The sequence below is a fragment of the Miniopterus schreibersii genome (genome assembly GCF_964146895.1).
Source record: "Miniopterus schreibersii genome assembly, chromosome: 12".
NCBI classification, from domain to species: domain Eukaryota; kingdom Metazoa; phylum Chordata; class Mammalia; order Chiroptera; family Miniopteridae; genus Miniopterus; species Miniopterus schreibersii.
In genome coordinates, this window is record NC_138112.1 from 32,295,008 (window position 1) to 32,320,718 (window position 25,711).

Sequence of the window (25,711 nt, forward strand, 5' to 3'; positions counted from 1 at the left end):
TCACTTTTTAATACTCTTACCTGTTTCTTTTAAACTTTTTAGATGATATGAGGGCTAACCCAGGTCAAACCTCTTTTCAAAACAATTCTTTTTCAGCTAACATTAATCTTTTTTCTTCCAGTTCCTATTGTACTTTTGTTTAGCTGGTATAGTCTGTTTTAATATTCAGTTCTTTAATGGTTTCTTGCATCAATTCTGTTTCCTCATCTAGATTGTAAGCTCCTTATGGGGAAGGACTGTGTTCTCCATGCTACCTGACACAGGTGAAGCATTTGGATACCTGTTGATTATTATTTTCTGTGCCTCTTTTAGTTTGCAGAACTTTCAACCTTAAGACTTGTCATTGTCTTCTCTGTGAGGATGTCTATTGCTGTTAAGGTCTAGTCTCTACTTGTGAAAAATGCCTAGGGCATATCTAGGAAGATAGATAAGAGACAATAATATTTGCCCCTGGGCATAGGGCTACTGTTCTATATTCTTTGAATTTTTGAGTATATGTATGTGTTACTTTAAAAAAGATAATATATATAAAATAAACACAATTCAGAAGTTACAAAAGTCATTTTCCCTTCCACCCCTAACTCCCAGCTACCTTGCTTTCTTTCCCATAGATAGTCAGAGTTTGTACCAACTTTTATTTCTGTCAGTAGTATGTGTGAGTGCTATTTCTCACGAATTAGCTGTCAGCGTGTTACCAAAATTTTAAACGTTTTCCAATTTTAATTTGATGTATTACTTTTTCGGTTAAAAAAGAAAGTGCCCCACTAGATTAAGAGAAGCAAATCTGTTTCCGAGGGCACTGGGAAGAGCACTGACTGGGAGGCTGGTGCGCTCTCACTCATACTGTGCTTTTACCGCTTGCACTAAGTGAGGATCTTGTGAATTAGCACCATGGTAAAAAAAAATTCCTTTAGATCCTGAACTGATACAGCCTGCGGCTGCTGCTTCCTATTCAGAAGCCTGAGCTATTTCTTCCATCCTCTGGTATCCACCAAATGGAGTGCATTCTTAAAATGATCTAATCCCCATCAAACACACACTGGACTAAAATTGCACAATTTGATTCATCCTGTAAATATTTGTTAAGCCTCCTTTTTTGTTGAAAGTACTGTGCTTGTCTAGTGCTATTTGACTTACAAAGTTTTTTTGTTTTGCCTCTCACCAGCATGAATTTGCAAGATATTTTTAAATGGGAAAAACAAAATTCTACAGCAATAAATGCCACCAAAATAATGTGAATTTGATTTGCATTTCCCTAATAGCTAGTGAAGTTGAACATCTTTTCATGTATCTGTTGGCCATTTGTATGTCTTCTTGGGAGAGGTGTCTGTTCAGGTCTTCATGGTGGACAAGACATGGAGGCAACCAAAGTGTTCTTGATAGAGGATTTATTTCTGTCAGCAATATGATAAAGAAGATGTGGTACATGTTATATTCTGGAATACTACTCAGCCATAAGAAAAGATGAAATCGTGCCATTTGTAACATGGATGGGCCTTGAGAATATTATGCTAATTGAAATCAGTTAGAGAAAGCTAAGAAGTGTATGATTTCCCTTATATGGGGAATATAAAACTGAAACTCATAGACACAACAGTATGGTGGTTACCAGAGGGAAGAAGATGGAGGGAGTTTAGTAAAAGATAAATGCATCCTAATATATGGTGATGGAAGATGGTTTAACTTTGGGTGGTGGGCACGCAATGCAATATACACATCATGTATCATAAAAAAATGTACACTTGAAACCTATATGATCCTATTAACCAATCTTACCCCAATAAATTTAGTTAAAAAAATAAATAAAAATATTATGTAAATAGGATTACACACTAAAAAGGGTAATGTGAATTTGAAAGCTGGCCATATTAAAAGCAAATTGTGCCCGGCCGGGTGTGGCTCAGCGGTTGAGCGTCAACCTAGGATCCAGGCGATCGGGGTTGTCAGGGCACATTCCCGGGTTGCGGGCTCGATCCCCAGTCGGTGGCGTGCAGGAGGCAGCCGATCAATGACTCTCTCATCATTGATGTTTCTCTCTCTCTCTCCCTCTCCCTTCCTCTCTCTGAAATCAATAAAGTTATATTTAAAAAAATAATAATAAAAATAAAAATAAATAAAAGCAAATTGCAAATATTACATGGATACATTTTAAGTAAAATCATTAAGAATATAAAAAAACCCTGTGTAATCTAAACCCAATTGTGTTTGGGTTATAGTTTTAAGATAGTTTTAATTTGATTCACATGCCAGCATTTTAACCTGAGGATAGATCAGACTAATAACATCTAACTTTTGCTAAGTATGTTAAGTCCACCAATATTTGTATAGTACTTTATTGTCATTTATGTTATTTCACTGATGTTTTTTATGTGTTAGATCACTAGACAGGGTTTCTAAAAGGAATAATCTATCTTATTAGTTTAAGTAATCCAAACAGAAAAAAAAAATAGCAATACTAAATATTTATTTATTATTTTTTAATCCTCACCCAAGGATATTTTTAAATTGGTTTTTTTAGAGAGAGGAAGGGAGAGAGAGAAAGACAGACACCGAGAGACATTGATGTGAGAGAGAAACATCGATCAATTGCCTCCCAGAGGTGCCCAGGCTAGGGATCAAACCTGCAACCTTTTGATGTATAGGATGACACTCCAGCCAACTGAGCTACTCCTCCAGGGCTTAGTATTTATTGAATACCAGGTACATTTCAGGTACCATGTCGAGTTCCTTTATGTATTACATAATCTTTTCAGCAACCTGTTGACATAGGAGTTAGTTTGTTGTCTTGTACATTGTTGTGTAATACCTGGCATGTTTTCTGGCACATGGTAGGAGCTCCATAAATATTTGTTGAATAATATGAGGAAATTAGGCTCAGACAGAAAAACTTATCAAAAACCACGCAGAAGGAGACAGTTGTAGTGTAAACAAGATCTGTTTGACTATACAGTAAATGCTGTTTATACACACCACACTGACTCCTGAAGTTGGCTTTTGAGAAAAGATACCAAAACTTTGACTATAGTTCTTAGGTTAAAGAAGACTCCTTTTATTAGGTCCCAGACAACTGTTAAGAATGAACACCACACTGAAGTAATACATCCTAGCCATTTCTTTTAGCCTCTCTTCTACAGCAACCTTGTTTTTCCTGGGGGAAGGAAAATAGCATTTACTGATAGCCTGCTTTGGCAAGAACCACGAGTACTATTCTTTTTTGTGTAAACTATTAGTAATGCTTAATTTTTTAAATAAGTATTGTATAGATGTCAAATAATATAAGCTATATAGACATTATAAGGCATATACCTGTACCTACAACTCAACTGAAGATGAACATTATTAGTACCTTTGATTCCCCACTTTGCCTTCTCCATCTATGCTGATTTTGTGTTTATTGTTCCCATGTTTTAAAAAAAAAAAAATAGTTCTACCACATGGATGAACCCCTAGGCAAAATATTGTTTGCATGATTTTCATCTTATATAAGTGGAATCGTACTATTCTTCTGTGATGAACTGTTTTTTTTCCCTCTCAGTATTATGTTCCAATTAAATAAAAATATCCGGGAAGTAGGACTCAAGCATTAGTATATTTAAGACTCTCTAGGTGGCCTTGGCCAGTGTGGCTTAGTTGGTTGGAGCATTGTCCCATACACCGAAAGGTGGAGGGTTTGATCCCCAGTCAGGGCACTTGGGGGAGGCAGCCAATCCATGTTTCTCTCTTTCTTTCTCTCTCTTCCTCTCTCCCCTTCTACCCCCTCCCCTTCTCTCTAAATATCAATAATAGTAAAATTTTAAAAAGACTCTCCAGGTGATTTGAATGTGTCTTCAAGGATATATACAGAATAGTAGAAGTGCATGTTCATAGCCCCAGCTTTGCTAGATAAATCCACATTTTTACAGGAAGGGAAGAATGAATTTATACTCCCACCAGCAGGGTGTGCTGTTCTACATCTTTGCCAACACCTGATATTTTCAGTCTTTTAAATTTTTGCCAATCTCATGGATATAAAATGGGATCGTTATGTGATTTTAATTTGCTTTTCTCTAATAACTATTGAGATTGGGAATATTTTCTTAGGTATTGGCCACTCATTTTCTCTTCTATAATATTTTCTGTTGTGTTGCCTTTACATATCAGGTTTTATTTGTTTGTTTGTTTGTTTTTGTTAATCCTTACCTGAGGATATTTCCATCCATCTTTAGAGAGAGTGAAAGGGAGGGAGGGTACATGCCCTTGACTGAAAATCAAACCCATTACCCTGAAGCTCTAACCACTGAGCCAAATCGGCCAGGGTTACATATCAGTGTTTTTATATTCTGCATAATTTTAATCCTCTGTTGAGTATATTGTTGCTGAAGTTTCTCCCAGTTTATGGCTTGCCTTTTCTCTTTCTCTATACTATCTTTTGATAAACAGAGTTCTTAATTTTAATGTAATCAAGTTTCAGTCTTTTTCTTTATGGTTTGTTCTTTTCTGTCTTATTTAAGAAATCCTTCCTATATTATCTCCTAAAAGTTCTTTAGTTTATACATTACACTTATATGTCCTTTATCTACCTGGAGTTGAGTTTTGAGTATGAGCAAGAGTCCAAATATTTTCCCAAAATAGATAAGTAATTATTTCAGTACAATTTATTGAATAGTTCATTTCTCTACCTGTAATCACAACTGCCAGCTCTGTCATAAATCAGGTTTACATATATGTGTGTCTGTTCCTGTGCACTCTATTCTGTTCCATTGGAATATCCCTGTGCCAACACCTCACTCTCTCAGTTGCTGTAGCTCTTTGATAAGTCTTAGTATGTAGTAAGGTAAATCTTTTTACCTAATTTTGAGATTGTGGCTATTCTTGATCCTTTTCTCTTCCATGTAAACTTATAAATTATATCTTGGCAAGCTTTAAAAAACCTGTTTGGTCTTTAATTGGAATAACATCGATCCTGTAGATCAATTTAGAAAAATTGCTATCTTTATGGTATTGAGTATTCCTATCCCTGGACATGGTATATCGTTCCATATATTTAGGAATTCTTTAATGCTTTTTAATGGAATTTAATAATTTTCTTTATAAAAATCATGAATATCTTTGTTACATTTATTCCTAGATGCTGTATATTTTTGTCATATTATAAATGTATCTTTTGAAAGAGTGTATTTTTCAGTTATTGGGTACAGTGTTCAATACGTATGTACTAGAACAAGATTATTAACTGTATATGCAGATCTGTAGCATGCTTACTAATATTTAGTCTTCTTTATCTGCCATTTACTGGTGTGTTAAAATTCTCTGGTATATTTTTCTATTTTTTCCTCATAGTTTTTTGCTTTATATATTTTTCAGGCAATGTTATTGGATATATACAATTTTAGAATCACTTTTTTATCAAATCAACCCTTAATTTTATAGTGGCTTTTTTTTTTTTTTTTTTTCAAGCACAGCTTTTTCCCTTATGGTCTGTTTTGCCAAATATTAATTTAACTATATTAACTTGGTTTTGATCAGTATTTGTTTGCTGTGTGTGTTTTTTTACTGTCATCCATCATCTGTTTGCTTGTAACCTTTTTTTTTTTTTTTTTGTCTTATGTTTTAAGTGTGTGTCTTGCTTGGAAACAGCATACAGCTCAGATTTTTTTAAAAAATGTAATCACTTAGTTTTTGCCCTTTATGGTATTTACTCTAGTCCACTAATGTTTATTGCGATTGCTTATGCATTTTGATTATTTAACCATCTTATTTTGTGCTTTTTGTCTTTTTGTTTCTTTTAAAATACCCTCACTTTTTTGCCGCCTTTTGAATAAATTAAAAAACTTTTCTCATTTTATTTTAACCCCCCTACTACTAGTTTAGAAGAAACTGATGGGATTAAAGTTTAAAGCAATGATTCTGAGTTTCAACTGCATATTGGACTCACCAAGGAACATTAAAAAGTTTGACTGTCTGGGTTCTGCCTCAAGAAATTCAGATTAATTTGCCTGGGATGCAGTCTGGCATGGAGGATTTTTTTCACCAGGCACTGCTGAAATATAGTCAGTATTGAAAGCTATGGCCCCTGGAGAAACTGGTAAATGTATGACATCAAATGTAGACATAGACTTAAAAAGTGAGGTGATCATGACCAACACTCTTTTCACCCCATATTCACAGCTTCTTTGTCTCTACCAACTAGAAGAATTTACTAGCTAGTTCAGTTTTTTTCTGTTATACTAGTATGCATAGATTTGGCTATAGTGTCATATGTTGAGAATTTTGAATTAAAACTTTTTTTTTTAATTAAAATGAGCTGGTTCTCAATAAATTGTTTCTTATCCAGAAGGCAAAGCTGACACATGAAATTGTAGACAGCATAACTATTTAATTGGGCTTTATAAGGGTAATTATACAGAATAATTCATATAGAATTATTAAATGTCAAAATCTGGCTCATATTTTATTTTATAAGTGTGCTAGGAGAATATTCTGACAAGGAGAAACTAGGTGTTGCAGTGATCAAAGATGTCCACAGGGCAAAGTAAGCAGGTCGTGACCCTTTTTGATAGTTCTGTCTTTGATTTTGCCTTCAACTTTGTGTTTCACTTTCTTCTTCCAAAATAAGCCAAATTTATCCCAGGTCCCTTTCCAAGAAGTTAAATTGGTAGGAGTTTGGGTAAGAGAGAAGGCCCTTGGTGAGAAGCAAGCATATAGTGTGAATTATTGATGCATATCATTTACCTAATACAATAATTCTTTTTTCCAGTTAATATTAAGTACATAACATGTGCTAGGAATATAGTCATGAAAAGACACAGAAGTCTTTTTCCTTGAGAATATGTATCCTTGTAGAAAGGGAGGTACAATAAATGAAGTGCTTAAAATAAAAAAGTAAAAGCTATAGTATTTTAGGGTACTGTGGTAACAGTGTAAAGATAGCTCACTAGTGTACTCTGCTTCCCAGTACTTATACCCTTCTGTTGTCCCCTCCCACGCTTCATTCAGGGCAGATTCTGTGTAACTAACAGAGAGCAAGGTAGGAATGAAGCCTCCTTGGTGAGATCGTAAACCTCACAGTTTCTGACTTTGGTCTTTTGGAATGTGAGTTCTGGAGGAAGGCAGTGTCATATAAGAAGTCTGACTACCATAAGACCACCATGCTTTGAGCTAGCCCAAACTAGTCATGTGGGAAGGCTAAGTAGTGAGACAAAGATTCCTGGCCAGCACCCAGCTGTTTTAGCCATCCCAGCTAAGGCACCAGACTTGTGGTTGAAGAAGTCATCCTGGATGTCTTCTAGCTCAGTTGAGCCTGCAGATGACTTCAGTCCCAGGGGCCATTTGGCTGTAACCAAATAGACCCCAAACAAGAACCACCCAGCTAAACCTACACAACCCACAAAATCATGAGAGATAGCAATAGATTATTTTTTTAAGCCACTAAGTTGTAGTGTGATATGTTACTCAAGAATAGATAATCAGAACAGATGGTGATGAATACTATGGGGAAACGTGAAGCAGGAAGAAGCGGGTTAGGAAGTGTCAGAGAGTGTGATTCAGGTTTATAAAGTGGTCAGAGAAAGCCTCACTGAGAAGATGCTCAAACAGAAACGTGATGGGTGTTAGGGAATAAGTAATGTTGGTCCCTGGGGGAAGAACTTTCCAGTCAGAAGGCACAGCAAGTACAGAGGCCCTGTGGCTGGAGCTGCCTGAATTTTTCAAGAAATAACCATGAAGGCCAATAGTGAATGAGGTAAGGATGCATAGTGAATGAGGTAAGGATGGTGGGAGTTGAGGGCAGACAGACAGAAGGGATTGGGAGTGGTGCAGATTTTATGGGGCCGCGATGTTCAGCTTTATAGGATGTAACACTCTTTTAAATAACAAATACATTATAATAATCCCTTTTCTCTCCTGAAATGAAGTATAGATACTTTAAGCTTTTTATTCGCTCAATTTAAAAAAGAAAATAATACAATGTTCTGAATGTAATATAAAGAAGATGAAAGTAATGTAATTTCATTATATAAATGCTGTGGTATGACAAGTTGAGAATACAGGTAGCCTTTATATGAGTTGTTGGCTTTGAGAGCCATAATTAGGACTTATACAGGTGTCTTTTTGTTTCCATTAAAGTTTACATTCAATATTATTTTGTATTAGTTTCAGGCATACAGCATAGTGGTTAGACAGTCATATGCTTTACAAAGTGGTCCCCCCAATATTTCCAGTGTATATAGGTGTTTTGTATTGGCAACTCAAATATCATGAACAGTGTTGCTAATTATGATGGGATTTTGTGAAATGGTAAAAAAATCTTGAGATTTCTACAGCAAACTAAGTGCAGCTTTCCCTTAGATTACATGGAGGACACATTCTGGAAGAGTCAGAGTACAATGAAAGGACAACATTCATAATATTCACTAACACGGATATTCCACAGGATATTCGAAGCTCTGGTCGTACTCACTAAACTCCAGTACCTCTCTCTAGTCTTTGTAATGATCAGAAGCATTCCTACTAAGAGCCTCCAATATAGGACTTTGCAGGCCATTGTAAGAACCTAACTCTGAGAGAGATGGAAAGTCAGAAAGTTCTAAGCAAATGAGTAACATAAATCACTTATGTCTTAATGGCATCATTCTGGCTGCTGTATGGAGAGTAAACGGTGGGTGAGTAAATACAGAAGATGAAAGAACAGATAAAAGTTAATACTGTAATCCAGGTGGACAGATGATAGTGGTTTAGACCAGAGTTGAAGTGATAAATCCTAAACCGTGGTCAGATTCCAGGTCTATTTAGAAAGTAGCTTATGCATATCAATACTAGCACATATATCTTAAATATTGTCTTCACTCCTGGCCTGTGTTTCCCCAGAATTAACGGTGGCTACTTCACCTCTGTTAGAGATATTTGAACTTTTAATATGGGGAGGATTTTTTTTCCTACAAATGGTTGTTTCCATTGCTTATTAAAGCAGAGAGCGAATTTTCCTTTTTGTATTTAACATGTACTTTCATGATGCTAGTTCAGACATTAGAATTCAGGTAAGTGCTCATAAATGAAAAGAAAAGGTCAGCTTCATAGACACTAGGCAGCCTTTTGAGCTTATCCTCTTTAGGACCAGTGCCATTTCATTATTTTGGGGAGTGGGTTTTTGTTGGAAATTTTACATTTTATGGATGCCATCCTTGAAGGAAGCATTCCACTGCATTATTGACTGCAGGAGATACTTTGATCCCCCAAAATGACACAAATCATTTTTGGTTAATTTTTGAATGGCATCAAAGTGATTAAATTTATGTCAGTATGTCTTATAATAGCTTATCCTTGAGCACCACAGCCAGAGGTGAAGGACAACCAAACCCTTCTGTTCCAAGTATCAGTAATTTGCTTTGCTCCATGCAGCAACTGCAAGAAAATGTTGTCTTTGAAATTGTTGATTGCATTCAGTTTTTACATTGGGAGGAGGTGTGGGAAATAAAGGACTAGATTTCATCGAAGGACATTTGATCAGGATTCAAGATGCTTAGTACAGTTTTGTTTCATAAAAATGTATTGAGTGCCTGCTGCGTTTAGTGGTAGCCAAGCCCTTTAGTGGGATAAAAGAAATATGAAATAGTTCTTGACAAGAAGGAGCTTATATTTCAGTGAGGAGATGGGTACACACAAAGTTGAATAACATTATAAAGCAGTATACGATTAAGTGATACAAGATTGGTGATGCATTATTTCTCAGGGGAAGAGAGGCAGGTGCATTCTGGGGGAAGGGTGGAAATATAGCATAAGCAAACACTCAAAGTAACAACGACTAAGGTAGAATGTGAGGAACAAAATCAGTTGACTTTGAAGGATATTATCAATATATTTTTCTATTTTTGAGTGTTTTTAATAGAGAACAGTGGGAAAGAGCCCTGAAACTTAAGGTAGGTTAGGACAAAGTGGACGACATACTACACAACCAGTGAGGATTTGTAAGCATGGGGAAGACTTGATGAAAGCGGCAAGAATCGGTTAGAAGAAGAAGGGAGGAGAGGAGTCATTGGCATCACACCCAGATGTGAGTGGTATGCACTGGGTCTTGGTGGCAATTGTGAAAACAGAAAGGAGGGAACAACATAAAAGTTTTTAGGTGTTAAAAGTGAAGAAAAGGGTTGGAACCAGTGCTTCATGATCAAAAAGGGCTAAAGGAATTTTTTGTTTGTTTTTGTTTTTTTTTATAATTTTTTTTTTTCTTTATTGATTTTAGAGAGAGGAAAGGAGAGGGAGAGAGAGAGAGACAGAAACATCAATGATGAGAGAGTCATTGATCAAGCCCACAACCGGGCATGTGCCCTGACCGGGAATTGAACCCTGATCGCCTGGATTCCAGGTCGACACTCAACCGCCGAGCCACGCCCGGCCGGGCAAGGGGGAATTTTTTGGATAAGCAATATTCCAAATTTGCCATGACTACTTGAATATTTCTCTCTTACAACTTCCTCCCAAGATTCTCACTTTTTCCTTCATCTCAGTAGATGGGAGAAAATGTTCATTTAGTTGATATGTACATGTGGTTTAGGGACTGTCCCCCTTAAAAATTAAACAACAAGGGTTATTGAGCAGCAAATGAGTTTATTTGGGAATAAGAGGAATTGCAGTTTGAGACATGCAAACTATGGCCAGGCATAGGCAAGTTCGAAGAGGCAAAGGGTGATCAGTTTTTATTGAATTCCAGGAGGAAGTTGGGGAGGGTTGTTTTGAACAGGAGTCCAATAGTGCAGAACAAGAGATTGGAGTTTTGGCAGTTTCTTATTGGCAGTGAGCAGAGAGAGGGCAGTTGCTATTGCTAAGGCAAGAAGGGAAGAAATAGCCCTCTTCCTCCTGGTTATGTAAGATGCAGTGAAGCCTCCCTTTATGGCCTCCTGACTCCATTTTAAATGAGGTTTCCTTTATTCGTTTTCATAGAACTTAACTCTGGGCAGTAGGTTTCCCTTCTCACAGAAGGGGCTGGAAAATGGAGTGAGAAAATAGTTAATGGTCTGGAACCGTGTAGATCCATCTTTATAACCTAGTATGACAACTAATAAGCCAAAATTAATATTTTGTGAATGATAGTGAAGAAAATGTTTGGTACATTTTTCCTTCCCCCCCCCCCCCCCCCACATTTGGCAGCAAATCTGACTTGGCAATTTGCATTGTTTCTCTACTGAAAAGGAAAAAATTCACCTTTTGTTTTGTCCCAGCCTCACTCTGATCTTACAGACTCCAGATCCCTTTTCTTGGTTCTTCCCTTGCCTTGTTCATTCTCACTTTCTCAGACTGCTCAGCAGGAAAGCAGACTGTTTACAAACAGTCTGAGCTAACAGCTTCTTTCCTGCGGATCAAATAGTTGCCCAAATGAAACCTTTCTCAGGGCTGAGAATGGGTGTTCTGGTTAGTGGGTGTTCTGGAATGTAAATGGATCCTTATTTTAAGAAAGATTATTTTTATACTAGAAGTTTAGTGTACATACACCAAAATATACACACACATTTGTAGCAATTAGAAAGTATGAAAACAAACTGGACTTAATTAGAAATTATTAGATCAGCGAAAGGCTTACTTAGATGTCTTGTTAATAATAGAAAAGCCTCAAAACTAACCTAACCAGCAAAGCAGAATGCAGTTTATTGAGCGTCTTTCCCTTGGCTTTAGTTATTGTATGTGAGATACAGTCTGACGGTGTGCCGGGGGCAATTTCTATAGCATGATAGCAGCACCCTTTGAGACACAACTCAGTGGGAAACATAAAACTTCCAAACTACAAACCTTTGGGGACTGTATGACAGATTTAGTTCCTGTGTTTTGTTTTACATTACCAGAATTCCATACTTAGAAGAGACTGATACACTCCTTTATAAAAGCATTTTGAATCCTATAGCATTATTTCTTCTGCACAGGAAAAAAAAATAGGGGAGCAACCTGGTATATTAGGAAGATGATTGTCCTAGAAGCTGAAAATCTGGATTATTTGACTGGTCTTGCCAAAAACTGGTGGTGTCTGACATTTGGCTTAATGTTGAACACAACATTTTAAAGCTTTAGGGTCTCTCTTTTTTTTTTAAACATGTAAAGGGAAAGTTGTATTAAGTTCTCATCTATCTCAAAGGTTCTTTCCATCTGTATCACGAAAGGCATAGACTCTATAAAACCCTTAATTGGAGTAAAGGGAGAAAACAGGATATTCATTGGTTCTGTGGAGCTAACAGATGGTAAGTACTCTTCTTTTCCTTCATGGTTTTTAAAGAAATTGCAGATTAGGGTAAACAGGGCAGTGGCCTGCTTTTAGACCTTTTGGGTTTCTGTGCCATGCTTCATCTTTATGCACTCTGTTCTCAGCTTTTCTTCTTTGGAATTATGATTAAGTAGAATAGAGAAAAATGTGGGGGTGAAGGGACAAAGTAGAAGATAGAAAGAAAGTAAAAGGAGATAAAATAGATGTGGGTGTTTCAGTAACTGGAAGTCAAATGAATTTTCCATGGTTGCTTATATTCCTTTCCACTCTTCAGTTAACCGTTTCACATGGAGGCAGGGTAGACTTGTGTGGGCTTTTCTATTCCGTTCCCTTGAGATTTTTAAATTACTCAGCTATATTCTGCTATGAGAACAGATAACTGGAGGACAATTCAAAATATTTATGTAATCTTTTCTTAGAAATCCTCAAAGAAACAGGGAGGATTTTTGACCCCCATGATAATGAAACTCACTGGAGTACACACATTTAAACATTTTTGGTAGTTCTTGGTTTCCCTTTTCTTGTCTCTACATTTTCTGTCTTCCAGTGGCAGAATAACCTAGCAAAAAATTTTTTCTCTTGTACAGGATGGAGAAAGGCTGAGTTAAATTGTGTTGCACTAATAAACTGTATATGATCTGGGAAACGCTAGTTGAATCAGAATATTAAGAGTAGGAAGAACTTTAAAATCATCCATTGTGACTTTCAAATGTTTTTGCTTAGGAATCTTTTCCAAATAAAATCTTATACCAAGACCCAAAATATAAACTAGATAAAAGTAATGACTGTTTATCAGGCAGCTCTGATATGTATTGTTTGGTTGATAATTTTATACCCATCACCTATATGAATCTCTAGCAGAACATTAGAAAAGTTGGGAGATTGTAGGAAAAGTCTTAGTTATGTAGGACCTGTACATATTGCAGGACAACCTTGACTCCTGCCCACTGATATTTACTAGGGAACATTATCATCACCATTGAGCAGCACTAATCTGTAATCTTCCTCCAGTAATCTTACCCAGTTCCAGGGCTTTGTGTACCATCTAAATATTGATAACTATAAACTTTCATTTATAGCTCCAGCCTCTCTCAGCTGCAGATTTGTAGAAGCAACTGCCTACTCTTCATTTTTCCTGTGATGTCCAATATACATTCAAACAATATGTCTTAAATATAAGTCTCAACTTCTTCCCTCCAAAGCCTCTTCCACTTCTCCTTTCTCAGTAAAAATTACTGCTGCCTACTCAGTTGCTTAAGTTAAAAACCTAGAAATGAAACTTAATTCATGTTTCCCCTGCCTGTCTTCTCTAACCCCACATCTAATTTATCAGTAAATTCTATTGACTAAACATAAATTTTCAATCCCTCCATTTCTGTTTCCAATGTTACCTTTCTAATTCAAGCCACTATCTTTTCTCCTATTATCTATTCTCCACTCAGACACTAGTGTAATCTTAATACGTATCATACCATAACCCTGCTTAAAACATTTCAGTGGTTACTCTGTGTTCTTAAAATCGAAACTCCTGATCATGATTTATAAAGGCACTACAGTGATCTCACTCCTGCTTATCTCCAACAGAATCTTTTAACACTCCCTCTAATACTTCTCAAGCTACAGTAACCTACCTTCTGCTCCTCGATTTATGAAGCATCCTTCCCTCCTCCTGTTCTCATGGCTGTTCTTTGTACCTGGAATATTCTTCCCAGTACAGACTATAGCAAATGCATTCTCATCCTTCAGGTTTCTGCTTGCATATTGGTGCTTCACAGAGCTGCCCCGCCCCGCTCTCCCCATCCCTGACTCACTTATCCCAACATCTTGTTTCATTGCATATTCATTTTCTTTGTTTCCCATCAGACTATGTAAACTCTCAAAGAGAATTGTCTTATTGATTGCTGTCTCCACAGTCTAGTACAGTGTCTGGATGACTGAGTGACAGGTATAGGCAGGTTAGTGTGGAAGTACATAGGAAGGTCATCTTTCCTAGCCTAGACGTAGAGTGGGCTGACCTCTGAGGAGAGGGAGCAGTATACTGTGTATGAAGACCCAGAGGTTTAATGAGAGCATTTTACAGTTAAACATGACTAAAGTGTACACTGTGAGTATGAATTAGAGTGAGAAAGTTTTAGAAAGGTAAATGCCAGAAAATGAAGTTTCTTTTATACTAGTTCAAGGGAGGCTATGGGGAACCATCAAAGAATTTTTTTTTTTAATCCTTATCCGAGGATATTTTTTTCCATTGATTTTTAGAGAGTGGAAGGGGGAGGGGGGAGGAGAGAGAGAAGCATTGACGTGAGAGAGACACATCGATTGGTTGCCTTCCCAAAGGGACCCTGACAGATGCCAGGGATTGAACCCACAACCAAGGCATGTGCCCTTGACCAGGAATCGAACCCAAGACCCTTCGGTCTACTGGCTGATGCTCTAACCACTGAGAAAACCGGCCAGGGCATCAAACAATTTTTACACTGGTTTCAAAGTAATCAAAATTTCAGTTTTATAAAGATCACTGTGGCATGAGGCTTGAGGTTTGATTGGAGGTTTTCAAAAGTATTGGAGACCATGAGACTTCTCCCTGTAATTTCTTCCATTTGGACACCTTCTATTTATTAAGGCTTTGTTCAGTCCTTGATTGTGTTAAGAAAATCATTTTACTTCCTGTTGGGGGAGACAGAGTGTTTTGGTACAGCAGTTCTCTAAACCCCTTCACACTGAAAAGTTACAGAGGACCCTGAAGAGCTTTTGTTTATGTGAGTTTTATTCAATTGATATTTGCATATTAGAAATCAAAGCTGAGACAAAATTCTAAATACTTATTACTTCATTTACAATTAACTGTAATAAACATTATATTTTAGCATAAACTGTTTCTGTGAAAGATGAATATATTTTTCTAAAACAAAAAGAATTAGTGAGAAAAGTGGTATTTTATATATTTGCACTGATATAAGACACCTGGATTCTCTTCTTCCTGCATTCAGTCTGTTGCAGTCTGTTGTTTTGGGTGAAGTATATTAAGAAAATTGAGTCTCATATAGATATGTAGTTGGAAAAAGGAGTATTCTAACAGCCATTTCAGATTATTGTGGCTGTTCTTTGATAAGATACCACAACTCAACAAATGTTAGTTTCTTAAAGATTAGTTACAGTGTAGAATCTATACTCATGGTTTTACTAACCTCTCTGCTGGCTGTTGCTTGTGCCTGGAATATTCTTCCCAGTTCTTACTGTAGCAGGAATATTTTTATCCTTCCATACTCTGTTACATTGAAATCCTTTGGTCTAGTTTATAATTTGAGTGGATCTTTTTTGCCCATGCATGATTTTGTAGCATCATACATTTATTTGGATAATATTGGTAATCTGAGTTACACAAACCTTTTAATTGTTGATGCATTTCATTATACAATATCAAAAAATAACATTCATTAATATCACTCTCAATCTCATCAGAAAAAGTCTTTAATGATTGGGAAGCTATCAAGCTTATAGTGGTAGATTCACATTCTACAAAATCCCAATTTTTGCTTGAAAGCTCACATTTTATCATTGGTTAAGAATGCTGTCAGTTGTTTTCCCTGACGTGATAAGCTCCCTTCATTCAGTTTTGATAAAAGGTCAGCAAAATATCTAGACTGAATAATTATGTCACTCACTCTTTCAAGTAAAATTGGTGTTTCATGAGATAAAGCAACTTATCCAACTCTAAAACTCACACAATCACACAAGCTCTTTTCCTCAAGACAACTGTACTTCAGTATGCAGCACAAGCGATGTATGTGTGCTTCCTGGTTTGTCACACCGAATATTAAAACAACATTGTTTTCTGGATTCCTCTTTCTGATAGTTTGTTGTTGGTGTATAGAAACGTAACTGATTTTTATGTATTGATTTTATTGCAATTTTATTGAATTCATTTATTAGTTCCAACAGTTTTTGGGTAGAGTTTTTAGGGCATTCTATATATAATATCATGTCATCTGCAAAGAGTGACAGTTTTACTTCCTCTCTTATTTGGATACTTTTTTTTTTTTCTTGCCTAATTGCTCTGGCTAGAACTTCCAGTACTATTTTCATTTGGATATTTCCTTCCTTCCTTCTGCTAACTTTGGGCTTAGTTTTTTTTTCTTAGAAATGTAATATAATATTTTGATGGTCAGGTTAACAGTTACCTTTGGGAAGGAAAGAGGAATTATTGAGGAGCAGGACACTAGAGTCCTCTCAAATGTTGTTACTGTTCTACCTTGGATGTGGGAAGTAGTCATTTAGACATTTATTTTGTGATAAATCATCAAGCTGTACGTTTTCTGTACTTTTATTCATGTGTGTTATATATTGCAATAGAAAAATTAGAGAACAAAAGATAACATTAGCAGGCTTTTAGGAGTATTTTAGCGAATACTTTTAGTAGAAACGTACTATTTATGTCTCATAAGTAAATTATCAATTTTTATAATACCTTAAACCTTGCTAACTCCTGCATCAAAAACTGCCTTTTTAGCCCTGGCCCATGTAGCTTAGTTGCTTGGGCATCGTCCTGTGCACCTAAAGGTTATTGGTTCAGTTCTCAGTCAGGGCACATGCCTGGGTTGCAGGCTCAGTTCCCAGTTGGGGGCATGCAGGAGGCAGCTGATCTATGTTTCACTCTCACATCATTGTTTCTCTCTCACATCGTCGTTTCTCTCTCTCTCTCCCTCTCCCTTCTTCTCTCTCTAAAAATCAATTTAAAAAATACTTCTTTTATAAAAACTGCCTTTTAAAGAGTTTTATGTTTAGAAATTGAATTTTTTTGTTTATATTCAGTAAGATGATATTCCTTATTGTTAGTATAGTGTGCTTCAAAATTCCTAATAAATGTTTAAGTAATTTGGAGATAATTAAGTAAGCCCTGTTCCTTGGTGTTTATTTAATTATTGGTTTTATCATCTAATTCTGAAGCCTCTAGGCACATTTACAAAGTGTAAAATAAATAAAAACAAAAAACCTACATTCCTATTTCCGAGTCTCGTCTTTGCAATAAAGAAGCCAGAGTGAAGATCAGGTTGTACCCTATGTGAATACAAACAACCTCCTCAGCTTACTGGTGCTACCTGTATTGTCTGAGTTCTTTATCTCTTTTACATTTGCTCAGACTGATAGAAATGAGATCATTTCTCTTGGCAGATGAATGATATAGCATATTGATCATAGAGATCCATATGTTGGCTGGCTTTTTAAAACAGACTTTACTTTTTAGAGCAGTTGTAGGATGACAGCAAAATTGAGCAAAGATATAAATATTTCCCGTGTACTCCTGCCCCCGCATATACATAGCCTCCCCCATTATCAATACCCCCCACCAGAGTGGTTATAGATTTTACAATTGATTGCCCTTCATTGACATAACATTATCACCCAGAGTCCATGGCTTACATTATGGCTCACTCCATGTTGTACATTCTGTGTTCGGACAAGTGTATGATGGCCTGTGTCCACTATTATAGTGTCATACGCAATAGCATCACTGCTCTAAAACCCTCTGTGTTCTCCCTGTTTATCCCTCTCCTGCCAGCCCCTGGCAACCACTGATCTTTTTATCTCCATAGTTTTGCCTTTTCCAGAATGTGATACACAGTTGACTCTTAAACAATGTGGAGGTTTAGGGGTGCTGACCCATCACACATTTGAAAATCTGCATATAATTAAGTCCACCCTCTGCATATGCGGGCAGATTCCCAACCGTGGACGGAAAATACAGTCAACCCTTGAACAACACAGATAGGATTCTACGTATAAGTGCATCTGAGCACGTCAAGAGTCAATTGTAGTTGGAATCATGTAGTATGTAGCCTTTTCAGATTGGCTTCTTTCACTTAGTAATATGCACTTGTTTCCTCCATGTCTTTTCATGACTTGATAGCTCATTTCCTTTTAGTATTTTATAATATTATCTGGATATACCATAGTTTATTTATCCATTCACCTACTGAAGGACATATTGGTTGCTTCCAAGTTTTGGCAATTGTGAATGAAGCTGCTATAAATATTGATGTGCAGGTTTTTATGTAGACATAAGTTTTCAGCTCTTTGGGTAAATAGCAAAGAGTGTCATTGCTGGACCTTATAGCAAAAGTATTTTTAGTTTTATAAGAAACCACCAAACTGTCTTCCAAAGTAGCTGTACCATTTTGCATTCCTACCAGAAATGAGAGTTTCTGTTGCTCCACATCCTGGACAGCATTCAGTGTTGTCAGTCTCCTGGATTTTAACCATTCTAATAGGTTTGTAGTGGTACTGATTGGCTTTTCATTGTGTGTGTGGCCAGGATAATATAGTGTTTGGGAGTCATTTTCTGTTGATCACGTGATTCATATACCCCTTCCACTCCCCAGTCATTAAAAATGAGCAGCAGTTAGTTCTGTCAGCAATCTGTGAGCCAGTTATTTTTGAAATATTAGTACATCTAAAGGAGTAAGAAACTTGGGGAAAGTTCTATTAGTTCCTTCAGGCTGTTAACAAACCAAATTGATTAATGAGTGAATAAATTAGGACTTTGTCTGTGTAACCTCCTCCAGACATATTCACAAGTTTCAAAAACTTAAGATGAAAGCTTCATATTAAATGTCTTTGGTTTCACAGTGTTAACCCATGAAATTAAAAAATATTGTAGTTCCTCAGGGACGTTGTCTCTTAGTCATTACTGTAACCCTGCATTTAGCCTAGTACCCATCACATAGCAGTCGCTGTAAATATTTGTTTAGCTGAAAAATGAATTGAAGTAGAGCCTGGAAATGTGGGAGATACCTACATGGGAGGTGAAACAAATTTATTTCTCAGTGGAGAGAGCTTGGAAAAGACTCCGTTCATGTTAATTAATGCTAAGGAATACAGTGATAAAAAATGCTTGAATAACCAGAAATTAAAACATACTTTAAAGTCTCTAAATTAAAATAGTGTGGTATTGGTGCACAAATAAACCAATGGGATAGAACTAAAAGCTCAGAAATAGATCCAAGTTTATATGGAAATATATAAAGTTAGTATCTCAAATCACCGAGGTAAGAGGGGCTAGGTCAGCTTGGTGGCCATATAACTGTATCAACCAGGAATAAGTTGAAGAATTTTTATTTACATTGTGGCAGATAGAGTCATGTGGATATATGTTTTTTCCTGAGGAACTTCAGGATAATGATGCTGTGGTAATTTCTGCCTTTTCTAACACATCAATAGTAATTTCTGTGATTCTTATAATTATGGTACATAATTCATCTACTCTTATCCCATCTTCAACATTTGTCTTTCAACCCCTGAGTATTTTCTCTTGTTTGGGAGAAACAGTAGAATAGAAAAGAATATAAAGACATTTCTTAAAGTACTGTACACTGAAATGAATATTTGGAATCAGAGCTTTTGTTCATTGTGAAAAACATATTTCTGAACATAAACCATCAAGAATGCTTATTATCTCATTACTTGGATTATACTTATTGACTTTTGTCATTATGGTGTTTTGATAGTGCATAAAATACTTTTATTTTTGTTTTATTTATTATGTTTAGTTATCTTGTTTTCTTTAAGATACAACTTAGAAGTCTATTCATTTGGAAAGTTGATTTTTAAGTGTTTTATTTTGGATCTTAGAACTCATTTTCCCTTACAGAAATGTGTGATAATTATATTCACAGGGCAGCAGTAAGACTATTTAATGCATCAGATTGGTAAAATATGGCAACTTTTAATGAAAATTTACAGAACACTAGTAATTAAAACAAGAACAGTGAAACTGAGTAAGAAAGTATATTTTATGCTTAAGGAAAATAAAAAGTATTGACACTTGCAGGGATCCTACAATACTATGCTTTACATTGTTTCTTTTTTATAATTTTAAACATACAGAAAAGTACAAAGAATAATACAATAAACAACCAAATGCCAATATTCTGGCATTTTTAGGATTATGTTTTTACTTTAAAATTTGTAACTGTCATTTTGCTTGATGTAGGTTTGGGTCATTTTGAGACTTTCACTCATAGAGAAGGAAATAAAGAAGCTGTCCCAGAGGTAGCTGGGTGATTTGTTAGAGAGCAGATGGGTTGTAAGAGAATATATTGATGTATGCCTTCTCGGAACTGAGGGAGCCTCGTCCCTGAGAAAGCAGAAAAAGATAGGCAGATCGATAGATCTTCAATTCATCTATAGATAGATAGATAGATGATAGATAGATAGATAGATAGATAGATAGATAGATAGATAGATAGATAGATAGATAGATAGATAGATGATAGATGATAGATAGATAGATAGATGATAGATAGATAGATAGATAGATAGATAGATAGATAGATAGATAGATAGATAGATAGATAGATAGATAGATGATAGATAGGTTTAGTGATCAGAAGATTATATGGATGCTACTATCTTACCATCTTGTAAATCTTCCTGTTTGATGGATGTGAGAATTAGGTGTGCTGTTGGGCAGAGGAAAGAAGTCTTTTATATTTAGTGTAATTAATTATGTAGACTATCAATTATGTGTTTATTGGAATGGGTAGGAGGAAGATAGACTCATAATAGTCACACAGTTTACTTCTCAGGAATATAGAGTTGAGACAAAAATAATTTTCATTCATAGCACACTGTTGTTACTGGTCTTTGCAGGGCCTTTGTATCATATCAGTGTGAAACAAAACCATTTATTAATTCCCATGAGTCTACAGCTCATTTGGGTGATTCTAATCTGGTTTGGGCTTGGTCATTTGATAGGTTGGTTGGAAACTGGCTGGTCTAGGATGGTCTGGTGAGATGATCCTTCTCTTCTCCACATGTTCTTCAAATTCCTTTATCATGCTAATCAGGGCATGATCTCTTTGGTGGGATAGTTCAAGAAAGAATGTGGAAATGCACAAGCACTTTTCAAATCACTGTTTTTGTCAATTTTGTTACCCTACCATTGGCCAAACAAGGCACATGGCCAAGCTCAGAGTTAGTGTGTGATAGATATGCCAACGGGTGCAGATGTGGAGAGGTGTGGAAAATTGGAGCCTTTAATGCAATTAAGCTAGCACAGTCCACTCTCTAGTAATTGCAGTCTAGTAATTGGTGGTCGCCTTAGTGCTTCTGTTTAGTCTGTAGTAGGGAAGACAAGCTGGAAACTAGGGCTCACCAAGCACCTTGGTGTGTGTGTCACTGTGTCAGACAGTTTACTGAGAGTAATGATTTCAACTTCATTTTCTCCTCTCAGATCTGTGCATGTCCCTCTCTAACAATAGATCGCCAACTGTAATCTGGAACTGTGCAGGAAAAGTTACTCTAAAAACACAGTCCTCAGTTTACATGGGAGCAGTAATGCAAAGCTGACAAAACACAATCCAACACAGCCCCATTCTTGTTTTATTTTTTCTCTTCATCCCAGTCCCCCCTCCCATTCCTTATTCTTCTCCCTCTTGGAGGTACTCACTGTAATATATTTGATTTATCTTTTTTTAAAGTGAATTTAGTGGGGTTATCTTTTATTATGTATGTAGCCTCATAAAATATGAGTGCTCTTTTGTGTGTGTGTTTTTAGTTTACATTCATGATAATATGTTATGTATCTTGTTCTGTTTCCCACTTTTTTCCATTTAACTCTTTGTTTTTAAATTCCATCCATGTTACAATCAGTCCATCTATTTGTTGCTTCTCATTGCTACAAAATATTGAATATCTGTTTGCTACATTTTTCTTATTCTAGTGATGTACCCTTAGGTTGTTTCCAATTCTAAGTTACACCAGGAAAAAAATACTGCAAAAAATAGTCCTATACATATTTCCTAATGGACTAGTATGAAAGTTTCTCTAGAATGTATATCCAGGAGTGGAATTCCTAGGTCATAGTGTATACACATTCTTAACTTCACTACATTCTCCAGCGGTACCTGTTTACACTATACTGGCATTAACATGTTCCCCTATGAATTAGTTTTTATTGCTTTGTAACAAATTACCACAAACTTAGTTACTAAAAACAGCACTCACAGTTCTATATGTCAGTAGTCTAGGATGGTATGGCTGGGTTCTACTCAGGGTCTCACAAGGCTGAAAACAACATGTCAGCAGTCTCATCTGGAGCTTGAGGTTCTTTTACAAACTCGTTCCTGCTAGCTGCAGAATTCAGTTCTTTGTGGTTGTAGGACTGAAATTTCCATTTTGTTCCTGGCTGCTGGCCAGGTTGCTTTCAGTTCCTAGAGACTGCTCCAAGGACCTTTCCATGTGTCCTCCTCCACCTTGAAGCCAGCAATAGCAAATTGAATTCTCGTGCTTCTGATCTCTGACTTCCTCTTCTGCAACCAGCTGTAGAAAGTTTTCTTCTTTTAAAGGGCTCAGGTAATTAGGTCAAGAACACCCATCTTCAAATCCTGAAGCCATCTGATTTGGAACTTCAATCAAATTTGCTAAATCTCTTTACATCTGCATTTGGCCTAGTAGTTTATTGAGTAAACCAGGAACTGAGAATCTTGAGGCACATCTTGGAAATCTTTGTCAGTTTGATGAATTTTTTAAATGCTTGTTTTAATTTGCATTTCTCTTATTCATAGTGAATTTGAGTGTTTCCTCATACATCTTAGCCATTTGAATTTCCCTTTCTGTAAATCTACTTTTTCTGAAAATTATATCCCTTGTCCAATTGTTCTTTGGTTGTATATTTTGAAAATATGGAGCAAACTTCCTTGACTTAAGCACTTCCCAAACAGGCATTTTATCTTTTAGGTGTGTACTGAGACCTGTCTTTATATTTATGAGAATGACCTGGCTTCACATTATTTAATTGTGTTATGATTTTTAGTTGTGTCACGTATGTGAGTGAAAAGCAGAGCAAAGCATATTAATAGTTTTTGTGGCTTGTGTTTTTCATTTGCAGCCTTCAAGCAAAATAAAGGTACCTGAAGAGAATTTCTTCAATGTTCCTGCTTTCTTAACTGTCTCAGGACAACTTCACCTAGAAGTGATGTCAGGGTACAGAATTTTCTTTTCTGCGTTAATGAACTACTGATTATGGGTTGGGTGAAAGTGAAATAATGCCTCCTTTCCCAATGCTAAAAGCTAAAAATTGAAATTAGTGTTTGTGATGAGTCCACTTGGATTCACCAAAAGTATATTTAGATTGATGTGACAATTTCCAAGTTTCTTACTAAAAAAAGAAAAATCACATGAATCGAGGCTTTTGTTTTTAGTAGCAAAAATGTAACACTAGAAATATGAAGTTGTGATTGTTTAAAATTTTACTTAATTTTTTTATAATGAAAATTTGAATATAATTAATCATATTATGAAAATAAAGTTAAAATTCACACCTGAACCAGGAATTAGCCCATTTCATTAAGGAAAGAAAGATACTTGAAATAAATAGAAGAAAAATATCTTGAATAATTGGTCTACATAAAAAAAGTTAACCTACAAAGCCATTATGAGAGACATGTGACAAATTAGAAAGTCTTAGAATGTAGATCTAATTAATTTTAGCGGTTCTCAAATCTGTGGGAAGTCACTGTACTCCTTTCAGCCCGACTTTCCTTTTTTTAAAAAACGGGATTGGACAGGAAGATTTTTAAAGTCCTGCCTAAATCTTATATTCTGTAATTCTGTGGGTAATTTCTTAATGCTGATTCAACAAGTACTGAGTCTCTTTTATATATCATTGTTTTCTCATATAGAGATTGAGACTTAAAAATCTGTTGAAGAAATAGCTCCAGTGAAAACAAGGGAATCTTTATGTGTTTTCCATTGTTCTTAAAGTGTACAGGTGGGAAAACTCAGGGGAAGTATAATAGAATAGTGTTCATGTGTATTTTTTTACATACTTTACTGTGAGGATGCAAAGTCAATGGTGGAATAAAGATGATCTTGAAAATAATATATACTTAGATTCTTTTCTGATTTATCTTTGAGGTAGAAACATGTTATTTGACAATTCTGATAACAAGGTAATTGACAGTTACATTAGAATACTGTACAGAAACACTGTCATCATAATGGCCGTGAGATTGTAGGATCTACAAAGCTGTATATGTGAAAGGCCTTGTGAGGCATGTCATGTAAAGTAACTTATGCCTGTCAAAGTGTTTTTTATTTTAATTTTTTTAAATTTTATTTTTATTTTATTACCCCTCTCCGTTTTAGCAACCATCAACCAAAATATAGAGAACATCTATGAGTCTGTCTTTGTTTTGTTTATTTAAATGTTTTGGGTTTTTTTAGATTCCATATATAACTTAAATCATACGGTATTTGCCTTTCTCTGTTTGATTTATTTCACTTAGCATAATACCCTCTAGGTCTATCCATGTTGTCATAAGTGACAAGATTTCATTCTTTGTTTTTTATTGCTGAGTACTATTTCATTGTGTGTATTATATATATATCACCTCTTATTTATCCATTCATCTATTGATGGATAGCTACGTTGTTTCCATATCTTGGCTATTACTAGTAATGCTGCAATGAGCATAGGGGTGCAAATACATTTTCAAATTAGTGTTTTTGTTGTCTTTGGATAAGTATCCATAAGTGGAATTGCTAGGTCGTATGGTAGGTCTGTTTTTAATTTTTTGAGGAATCTCCATACTGTTTTCCATAGTGGAAAACACTAATTTACAATCCCACCAACAGTGAATGAGGGTTCCCTTTCCAACAATTGTTTGCTGATTTATTGATGATAGCCATTCTGACAGGTGTGAGGTGATATCTCATGTGGTTCGAGTTTGCGTTTCCTAATAACTAGTGAGCATCTTTTCATATGTCTGTTGGCCATCTGTATGTTCTCTTTGGAGATAGGTATATTCGGGTCCTCTGCCCATTTTTTAATCAGATTGTTTGGTTTTTGGTTTTTTGTTTTGTTGTTGGGGTTTTTTTAGTGTTAAGCTGTATGAGTTCTTAATATATTTTGCATATTAACTCCTCATCAGATGTATCATTGGCAAATATCTTCTCCCATTTGATAGGATGTATTTTCGTTTTGTTGATGGTTTCCTTCACTGTGCAGAAACTTTTTAGTTTGACGTAGTCCCATTTGTTGTTTTTTTTCTTTTGTTTTCCCTGCTCAAGAAGACATATCCAAAAAGTTATTGCTAAGAGTGATGTCAGAGAAATTACTGCCTATGCTTTCTTCTAGTTGTTGTGTGGTTTTAAGTCTCACGTACAAAGAGCATCTGAGGAGCTGTGTATTCATAGGTAATTAAATAAAGAAATTTTTGATAAGGTTGCTAGGTTAGTTACAAACTGATTAATATCCCACAGACTGATAAACCCTGACCTTTAGAATTTTGTCTTCTACCTGACAAATGATTTACACCTCTTCTGGACAAGATCTATACATTAACTTGTAACTTTAGTTTATCTGGGATATTCAGTTCAATAGTAAGTAGAATAATTGAGCAGAGTGTCTTCCCCTAAGTAATTAAATAACCTCTAAGTGGATCTGTGTCCCATGCTGTCTACCTTTTGGCCTTATATCCAAGTTTTGGA

At 35.8% G+C, this 25,711-nt stretch overlaps 1 protein-coding gene across 4 annotated transcripts in view; it reads left to right on the forward strand.

Moving 5' to 3' along the window:
- The window catches only part of NARS2 (asparaginyl-tRNA synthetase 2, mitochondrial), a 101,737-nt gene that overhangs the window by 19,900 nt on the left and 56,126 nt on the right, over positions 1-25,711 (forward strand). For 2 of the 4 annotated variants that reach the window (XM_081152717.1, XM_081152716.1), the window contains one exon: positions 23,109-23,203. The exons of the other annotated variants lie outside the window; for them this stretch is intronic. In XM_081152717.1, the coding sequence (XP_081008843.1) occupies positions 23,109-23,203 (95 nt within the window). The remainder of the gene's footprint in view (positions 1-23,108; positions 23,204-25,711) is intronic. 4 annotated transcript variants of the gene reach the window in all.